Here is a 10,282-nt window from a genome sequence, read left to right as displayed (position 1 = left end):
GAGAGCTTTCAAGTGGAATTCGTCAAGGGCTAATTGAGACAAGTTAATCACTTGACTATTCTCCTCCTGTGATGTTGTCAATACCTGCGCCTCCTTCTCGACCGCCTCCTCCCTCCTTGACCCCTGAAACCCCATTGGTCTCTGTCTTGAAGATCTACTCCTCTTACCCCTTCGTGTCTTGGATTTGGAAAAGGAATTACACTGTCTGTATCCTTGCCTAAAAAAGAGTTTTGCCCACCTTCAACTCCTGTATGTCTAAGTTCTAATTCGCCCTCATCGTTGGAAGTGTCCCAATCAGTGCTGGAATCATTGGGTGGGCCTGAATGTTTTTTTAGGGTTATCGTGTTTGAACACATACTCATCCACTCAGGTACTATCTATCTTGGTACTTTTACATGTTTGAGTGTATTGGAGACCATATCCGCTGCACCCACAATGCACATATGCACAGTATATACCCAGCGACCTGTATAGATCTCCATTACATTAAATGTGGAATAGTGTATATATTCAGGTCAACTGATAAGTCTGATTGCCTGATACCCTTTGAACTGTGTCCACTTCCCTGAGCAACCTGGGTGACACTAATTATATATACATACCCTATACATAGTTCACTATTACAAACTGGTTTTCGGGTATCTTTTTAAACACCTACTGACATATTAGCAATATACCCAGGTACCTGCTTATCCCTACTGTACTATTTGTGCTGTTTCCACGGAGGATCCTGAGAAGCAGCTTACAGTTTAGCTTGTATTATACATTTGTTTCACTGCTTCCACATAGGCTTAGGCTATCTATGGCACTAACTAGATACTGTTAGTGCGCCTTGTGGGAGACCTTGTGTATACTTAACCCATTAGGGTGTCTAAGGCTCCCACTTTGAAGCCTCTTTTCCCTAGCTACACAGTAGCTTTAGTGTTCATTTTTAATACCCTGCGTCGCCTTTAAGGACCTTTTTATTTCATTTATTTTGTTTACCCTTAAGATTTGAGTACTATTTCTAGGTATACCAACCTCTGGAAATATTTAGTATGTGAGTTTGAGATACTGTGCACTGATCACTCACTACTAACTCCACCGTGTACTCTCTTAGAGTAACCATTCAATCAGTTGTGGTTATATATACAGCTGTCTGTCCGGTACATCATTGACAGACATGAGACTGGTTCCAACATATATACCACACTGAGGCACAAGCTATCCATCTATCTTTGCATGTGCCAGTTATTACAAGGTCCCTCATATCCATATTGCAACCAGTCTGGTACACTGGACTGGGAGGTATTTAGTTTAATATTCTTTTTAATAGTTTTGTGTGTCTATTCCTTCATTCATTTTACCCTTATATACTGTATTAATAAAGGTCATTTTATTCATTTAAGTTCATTACCACACGAGTGCTTGTTTAAAAGGGGTCCTTTCTTGCCTAGGCAAGCGTAGTTTTTGTTACCTGATTTCTTTACCCCTGGCACCGTCTCTTAGACAGTAGCTTGAGGTTACATCCCCTCTTCCCCCCATCCCATTTATTTTCAGTATGTACAAAACAGATGGTCACCCTACTGCAGCCTTCAAACTTACAGTTTAGTTGGTAGATAGGCAGCAGTGTCGTCTTTACTCTTGATCATTTCATTGCACTTGTCCAGGATTTGGAAGACAGTGAAAGTGTCTCCAATGCTGTAGAGCAGGCATGTCAAACATGCGGCCCGCGGGCCGCATGCGGCCCCCAATGGATATTTTTGCGGCCCGCTCACAACCAGCGCGGCGGCGGTAAAAAGTTTTGGCCGCGGGAGAAGCGAGCGCGGGTGTTGGGGAAGCGAGTAGCACGGGCGGAAGTAAAATCTGTCCTGCAGGGGCTGGAGGCGTACGGTGGCCGGGTGCAGTCAATCTGCACTCGTGCCGTGTGTGGGAGGGCATGGGGGCGGAGTCAAAACCCCGGCGGAGAGACTGCATTCTCCTTGAAGCCTGGTAAACCAGAGAGATCATGGCCGCCCCCCTCCATGAGGTGCAGAAAGTTCAGCAGTTCAGTGGAGATCCCACGGACAGGGGTATGTCTTCACAGCAGCCCCCCTCCCCCCTGTCAAATCTCTGTGTGAGCTGCACGTGCAGAAGGAGATCTGTGTGTGTGTGTGTTTGTTTGTTTGTGTGTGTGTGTGTCTGAGTGTGTGTGTGTGTCTGAGTGTGTGTGTGTGTGTGTGTGTCTGTGTGTGTGTGTGTGTGTGTGCGTCTGAGAGAGAGAGAGAGAGAGAGTGTCAGGGAGAGGGAGAGAGTGCCTGTATCCATGTGCCCCTGTCCCTCTGTCCCTGCCCCTGTGCTGCTGTCCCTCTGTCCCCGTGCCTGTGTCCCTCTGTCCGTCTCCCTCTGTCCCTGTCCCCTGTGTCCCTGCCCCTGTGCCCCTTTGCCTCTGTCCCTGTGCCACTGTGCCTCTGCCCCTGTGCCTATGTCCCTGTCCCGTCTCTGTCCCTGTGCCCGTGTCCCTGTGCCTCTGCCCCTGTGTGCCTCTGCCCCTGTGTCCCTGCCCCTGTCCCTCTGCCCCTGTGCCTCTGCCCCTGTGCCTCTCTCTCTCTGCCTCTCTCTCTCTCTCTCCGCCTCTCTCTCTCTCTCTGCCTCTCTCTCTCTCTCTCTCTCTGCCTCTCGTTTTTATCTTAACTGCCCTATACCTACACCGAAATAACCTATTCTGCTTTCTTCCGGATCTGACTCAAGTTTCACGCGGGGGACATCGGAAGACAGGTAGGAAACACCTCCCCTGCAGTATAGTACCTTGAGGGACTGCGGATGGGATCAGGTAAGATTCCAGGCGGGATTGCTGCTTTGGAAATCAAGAGGGGCATCCTGACACTGGTTAATGGGTTCAGAAGTCATTCACATCTGGCTTTTTTAGTTTTTATTTTCGTTTTGTGAGACACACACACACACACACACACACACACACACACACACACACACACACACACACACACACACACACACACACACACACACACACACACACACACACACACACACACACACACACACACACACACACACACACACACACACACACACACACACACACACACACACACACACACACACACACACACCTTTTCGAAATAAACCTACGTTTCTATGAAAATGTAAGTTTTTTTTTTTTTGCGGCCCACCTAGACTTAAACCTTGTTTATTTGGCCCTTGTTAGCATTTGAGTTTGACATGCTTGCTGTAGAGTGTGGCAAGGTTCTTGGCTAATAGTTTGCGAGTGGGCGGTCCTGGGGAGCTGCTTATGAGACCGGTGACCTGTTCCACGAGCTTCTTCTGGTTGTCTTTGATGTCCGTCTGTGATAGGAATGTACTTTTATTTAGTTTACATCTCGTGTATGCAGCACAATACAAGAAGTTTGCAATCTACACTTTAGTTCCTGAAACACAAAAGGGTCGAACAGCCTTGCCCACGGTCACAAGGAGCAGACCCACAGCTCACCAGTTTACTGAACAGTGCCTTAACCCTTCATTGCCAGAGAATAAGCAAAATATTGGTAAGTGAGAGATTCCATGTTCTAAATATACACATTGAATAAAGCATTGCCAAGCAATAAATCCCTTTCACTAAATTGGTATACATAAATTGAGAAACAAATGTCATGTGAAAGGTTTCGGGGACAATATTTAGCTTTGTCCATTAAGTGAAATGCAATCAATTGTGCTGCCTTGTTTGCAGTAAAAAAAAGCAGTTAATGTATTTGTGCTAGTCATTGTGCCATCAAGAAATAAAATATGGGTGGTATTCAGCACTCCAAGCTGGATGACATTTAAAGTGTCAAGTCCTCAGTAGGAACCAAGTGTATTGATGGCAGTGACATGGTTAAGGGGTTACATCTGGGTGATCGATTACTTGAAACCACAATCTGACATCTATAAGTATTTATAAAGACATTTTTTTTACAGTTTGTTTGGAAACATGAGCTGCGACTCAGGTGTTATATTGCCTCTAGTTACTACCTTCTGTGTTTATCACTGTTTCCAACATGCATTTGTCCACGCAAAACTCTCCTCTTGCCCCTCTCCTTATCTTTGTTGGCTCTCTGATAAGGACAGTGAGGGCTATGGGTAAATTAAATACTTCATTGGAAAACTCACACTCATTCAGAACGCCTTAAGACATACAATTTGTAACTAACTTCAAATGCAACAAAAGTAGCCAGATCTTAGCTTTTAGCATTGTTACATGTATTTAAGGAGGCAAATTTAAAATGGTTAAAAAGTGTTTTCAAAAACGATTGTGGTTGGTTACATGGGATTTAACTGTTTCCAAAGAGATAACACACAAATAATGTATTAGAATGTTAGAAACAGAAGGAAATATAGAAGATACTAGCTGATATACCCGGCGTTGCCCAGGCGTGGAAGGGCAGGGGGCATGGAGTGGAAGGGCGGGGGGGGGGGAGGGGGTGTGGAAGGGTAGGGGAGGGTGAGGGGCGTGGAAGGGCGGGGGGAGGGGCGTGGAAGGGCGGGGGAGGGGCCAAGGGGCGTGGAGGGCAAAGGTCAGGGGGGCAAAGGTCAGGGGGGCAAAGGGCAGGGAGGGGCGGCAAAGGGCAGGGGGGCATCACAGGCACCCACTGACACGGGGGCATCACAGGCACCCACTGACACGGGGGCATCACAGCCACAGGCTGCACCCAGACACAGGGAACTTCACAGCCACAGGCTGCACCTTGTCCCACACAGAGCTGCACCCACTACCAGGCTAAGGACAGACCCAGTCACGTTCTGTACAAAGGCCGTGGCACTTACACACCCCCTGCACACAGGCCGCGGGTGGCACTGACCTGCCGGTAGCCGCTGTCCGTGGGGTTGAAGTCGCTGCCCCTGGGCCGCAGGGAGAGCTGCAGGTGTGGGAACCCGTGCAGCCAGTAAAGGAGGCGGGTCACAGTGCGGAGAGTGCGGGGAGAGGACACAGCGGCATCCCTGGGAGGAGAGCGTGGGGGCGCGCAGCGCGTGCACACAATTGAAAGCCATGGGGGGTGTCCCGGGCGCTCGATCCGCTCCCCCGCTGACTGTAGCGGCCCCGGGGGTGGGGGGGGTGGTGGTGAAAGCGCAGGAAACAGGGAGACACGGGGAGAGGTGTGCGCATGGCATCCCGGGGAGGAGAGCGTGGGGCGCGCGGCGCGTGCTTGACAGCTGTGGGGGGTGTCCCGGGCGCTCGCTCCGCTCCCCCGCTGACTGGTGGGGGGGGGGGGGGGGTAAAAGCGCGGGAAACGGGGAGACACGGGGAGAGGAGGAGGTGCGCGCGGGTCACGATGAGTTGTAGGCTGATGTTCGGGGAGGAAGAGGCGGAGCCTCCGGGACCGGCGGGTAAGAGAGCGGGAGATGTGTGTGTGTGTGTCGTCACTCCGCCTCAGGCCAATGAGAGGTGTGCGGGGGCGGGCGGCCCAAGGGACCAATGAGATTTCCCCTAGGGACACAGGAGATGCAGACAGGCATACAGTGCTTTCACAAATATATAATAAGATATGATGTGACTTCAGTCAACTAAATGCATTATTGTATAATGAGAATTAAGAATCTATGGGCAGCACTACTATGTGTCACGGGAGACCAGGTTTATTAACACCTTTTTATGCCGGGATCATTGATTGAACAAAGCAAGGAGGTAAAAGAAATTGTAATTTATTTCAGGAAAAGACATACACACAATGTAACACAATTTACAACGTTAACACACTTACTGGGAACAGGGCTAACGAATACATCTATCCTAAGAATGAAATTCCCAAAAATGACCTCTGTAGGAACCCTTTTCCTTGACCGGTAGGTACTCACGAAAGTCCTGGAACTGATCTCGGCGCAATGTCAACTGCGACCGCTACGTTCTCAAAAAGCGGGACTTAGAAACTTTTCTGAGTTGAAAATCTTTAAAGCCGGCTCGAGTCTATTCAGTAGAGAGCATCTTTGAATTTGCCGCTGTTGGTTTGGCACTTGGAATCTGCGCTCCTGATTGGCTGCAAGTCCCTTTATGGGTTTCAGTGTCTCCCTCACTAACATCTGCAGCCTATCAAAGCGTGGGAATTCTCCTGCCAGCCAATCACCGATTTGCCAGTATTGTAAAGCTGGGTGGGCACCTTTCTCAGTCTGTCAAGGGGCATGCGCCAACCTGGCACCTCTGCCTTTTTGCATACTGAGCCCACCCGCTGTCCAGGCTCCACAGAGTATGGGTTCTGGCAAACGGTGGTCGGATAGCCCCGTGTTAGCCCAGGAGGCGGGTACTCAAGCAGAACTGCAGTACCCCTCCTGTTCTAACACCTTGGCATCCCTGAGACTTTCAAGTCCTGACTTCTCACAGACCCATAGGCACCAAGCGTGGTAGCCATCTGGTCTGCTCGGAAGCCATGACTTGGAAATCCCACAGTTCATTTACAGGTTACCAGTACATATACCTATTAAATATAATCCTTTAATAAAATATACTGTGTCTTATGTGTGGTAAAATATATAAGTCTCTGTTCTGGTGTCAGGGATGGAGTGAGTGTATATAGCACCTACCCTCACTAGCCTCATACTTGGCACACTTTAGAAAAATAACTTGTAAAACTTTTACACACACGAACCACTCTCAACTTTATCACTTACCTGGAGTGCCCCCTGAACCGCAATACTAGGTGCAGGGTACCTGGGCATGTATCTGGGTACCACTCTTTATACTAGGGACCCCATGGGTGACCGTAGGTATACATTAGCCCCTTCATGCCCGTTTACCTTGTCTGGAAGATGCTGCAGCAGGAATCCTGGCGGTGAGTCACAATAGCGTTTTCAGAGTCAGGGTTTGCCCGGAGCAATGTGCTTGGCTGTATCCGAGAATCTCACTCGATTCCCGGATCCAATTCCTGGGGTATCCCATAACTCTGGAACCCCGATACATAGCCACATTCTGTGAAGAATTTCTCCGACAAACCAGCTCTGAAACTTACAGCCTAGAAACCTCCCGATCCCAGCATCCCAGGAAAGGCAAAACACACATGATTCTTTATTGTCGCATAATTTGCACCCAGTCACAGTAATGCATTTAGGACATCTGGGTCCAAGAGCTGACACTCTAGGACCTCAACTCACGGATCAGGGGTAAGCAAGTGGGCTGAACCTTTATTAGTGAGCTTGGTTAACCCCTTCACCGTTACACTATGGTGCTCAAAACTTCACAGACCAGTGTTTCTGTGCAGGCAATACATATTACTTCTTTGCAACTTTTTCTGTGTACATCAGTGCCGCCCCAAAAGCGGGCGCCTGATGGGGTTCTCCCAGACCTGCTCCCATCTGCACAGAACCAGCGTGCCAAGGATTAACATTTGCTTGTACTATGTGGAACATCAACTCTACCCAATGGAATGTTAATGAGCCAAGAGGGCAAAGGCCTTTGAATTCACAGCTGCATTCAATCTGAACCATTTCACTGTACATCTGTGTCGCCCCAAAGGCTGACAGACTTTGGCGCAGCCGTTGGACAGTCAAAGGGTGTGAGCTGTTTGCTGATGTTAAAGGTTCTTATTTCAATCTGAAACTCAACAGCCCTTTTATCCCCTCTACCCAATTTTCCAACTCGGTCCATGAAATGTATAACTTCTGTTCTTGTAATGTAACCATATATTGTAATAACTCTATGCCAAGGACAAACCTGAAAACGAGGTTACTACCTGGTAAAACATTTTTATAAATAAAAAAAAAAACTGACCTGTTGACCTAAATAATTACCGCCTCATTTTTTTAAATACTCTTACTTTTCAATTAAATATAATTTTCCAGAAGTAAATAAAACACAAGGATAGGATCATTGTTGAGCCTTGCAGCCACAAATCTACCATGTAAAAAGTGCTTACAAAAAATATTTGAGGAACACTACTTGGCTCAGGAGTTGCTAGGGCAAGTCCAAAGCTGCAGAGACCAGGGCTGAGGCATTCAAGGAGCCGTCCTACAGGGCAGCAAAAAAGTGAAACAAATTATTAATCATGATGACTCAATGAAAAACATGACTGAGGTTCCTATGAATAATGTGCATCTTTCTATTATCACTAGGTCCTACGTAATGGCTTGATACAGTGGCTCAGTGAGTAAAGACACTGACTTTGATAACGACACAGAGTTTGAAAATGGAAACTGAGCAGGGGTTCAAATCCCGGTGTCAGCTCTTCGTGACCTTGCACAAATCACTTTATCTTGCTGTGCCTCAAACTAAAAACAAATTGAAAAGCTCTTCAGGGCTATATACAATGCTGCATACTGTGCACTATACTGTAATTGTGAAGTGCTTTGTGTTTAGAAGAAACGGGCTATATGAAATAAAGTTATTATTGTCACCCACCTTTGATACGTGAATGAGACCGCAGTCACCATTATTAATATATGCACAGGAGTGAATGACAGGTGCTACAAGAGTATTTATACAGTAGTACCAGTGTTGATCAAAAGAATGATCAGAAAGAATCCCCTTATATATAGCACTCAATTGTCATATATATTATTTAGAGTGGACACAAATGGTCCTGCTGTAAATTACAACAAGTCTATTGTTGTAATTTACAGCAGGACCATTTGTGTCCACTCTAAATAATATATATGACAATTGAGTGCTATATATAAGGGGATTCTTTCTGATCATTCTTTTGATCAACACTGGTGCTACTGTCACCCACCTTTATCTGTTTGGCTAATAACGATAGCATAATTAGTTCTTAAATAGAACAGCTGCGTTGCACAGCGACATATATATTCCCAATAGCGCTATGTACATTAATGGCGCTATATAAATAAAGACATACAATACAATAGTGGTGCTATTTTTCTTGCAGAACCTAATCCTCAATACAATAGCTGTAATGAAGTCACTAGGATAGCAATATAACCAAGAAAACTTCCATAACGAAAAAGTAGCCGACACGGACATTCTACCTCATGGCTTTTTGCTATAGGACTTTTCTGTAATGTGTTTCATTTGACTGTGCATATTATTTTTGGTTTCGATTATTTATATGATTTATCAAAGCGCGATACAGAGTATCACTCTCTTTCTGGCTGTAACTGCCATTCAAATGTTTTTGGAAGTTTCTTACTTTTTTTGCCTTCGTTACAGTTTACATGCAAAAAAAATAAAATAAAGAGTGGGTCAGCAATTTGCTTGTAGGTAGAGCTCACAATGGGTCTTATCCCTAAAACACACCAGAGCATTTGGTTACCATGGAAATACAGTATGTCCAGCAACAAATATACACATACTGTACTTGTGTTACATTTAACCGGTTATCTCTCTTTGTCCTTATCTAGGATTGCCCTTTAAGCACTTTTTAGATAGAATACTAGTTATGTAATTATTCAAAGGAAATACAACCGATTTCCACATAAAACATGTAATGAATGCTGAACACAGACTTCTTGGTGTATTAATTAAATGCATTGACAGAATGGGTGACAGTTTATAAAATGGTAATCAAGAAACCTACCCTGTTTGCAGCGGTAAGTACTTTGTCCAGGAACCGCAACCATTCAAAGATGAAGACAGACTTCTTAGCCTCTGTGATCTGCACCAAGGCATCTTCCTTCAGCAGCAAGCTGTGAGCCAGCTCCATTCCTGCTCTGATGCTTTGTCCACCTCAGATCCCTGATGCCCGAGGAAGACAAACAAGTTAGCACCTATTTACACACAATGTCTTACTGCTCTCTCCTGGTCAGACACCCGCTAATGATTTGTAATGGATATAAGAGCCCCTGCTACCACTCCCCTGGGTATTTGCATCTCTCTAAATCCTCCCCAGATTATGCACCCTCCTTTATTACCCTTCCAGGTTACACTCTCCCCCATTATTATCCCTCCCCAGGATATACAGCCCCTTATCTCCCAAACCTCAGGATATATACCCCTCTTATTTCCCCTCCCAAGGATATATGCATCCACTTTTTTTTATCACTCCCCATGATATATACACACATCCCTTATTCCCCTTCCCCAGGATGGGTGGATACATCCATCTCACATTAGCCCTCTCTGGTTATACAGCTGCTGTCAGATGCCTCTGCGGATTCCTCTTCCAGGAAGCTTCTTCTCTCCCTTCACCACACGTCTTGAGCGCGACAAGCAAAAACGCGTCATGAGCGCGACAAGCAAAACCGGCTGCTGGTCCTCGGCCGCGCGTTGACACAATCACGTTTGCGGTAGCCATCTTGGATACGGTCAACTGTGCTCCTGACAGCCTCGCTCCCCGGCAACAAATCAATAATATAAAACCACACACTAGATGTGACAATACAGTAG

General features: G+C 46.4%; 1 protein-coding gene across 1 annotated transcript; it reads right to left on the bottom strand.

Moving 5' to 3' along the window:
- Positions 1-3,126: 3,126 nt before the first annotated feature.
- LOC142497253 (HEAT repeat-containing protein 5B-like) lies at positions 3,127-9,608 on the bottom strand. Its single transcript, XM_075604788.1, has 2 exons — positions 9,474-9,608; positions 3,127-3,324 (listed from the first exon to the last, which is right to left on the bottom strand). Exons 1-2 carry the CDS (start codon positions 9,597-9,599, stop codon positions 3,184-3,186), a joined length of 267 nt encoding a protein of 88 aa, XP_075460903.1. The 5' UTR covers positions 9,600-9,608; the 3' UTR covers positions 3,127-3,183.
- Between the last annotated feature and the right edge of the window lie 674 nt (positions 9,609-10,282).

The sequence above is a fragment of the Ascaphus truei genome, chromosome 1, assembly GCF_040206685.1.
Source record: "Ascaphus truei isolate aAscTru1 chromosome 1, aAscTru1.hap1, whole genome shotgun sequence".
Taxonomy (NCBI): domain Eukaryota; kingdom Metazoa; phylum Chordata; class Amphibia; order Anura; family Ascaphidae; genus Ascaphus; species Ascaphus truei.
This window is presented reverse-complemented; position numbering and strand designations above follow the sequence as displayed.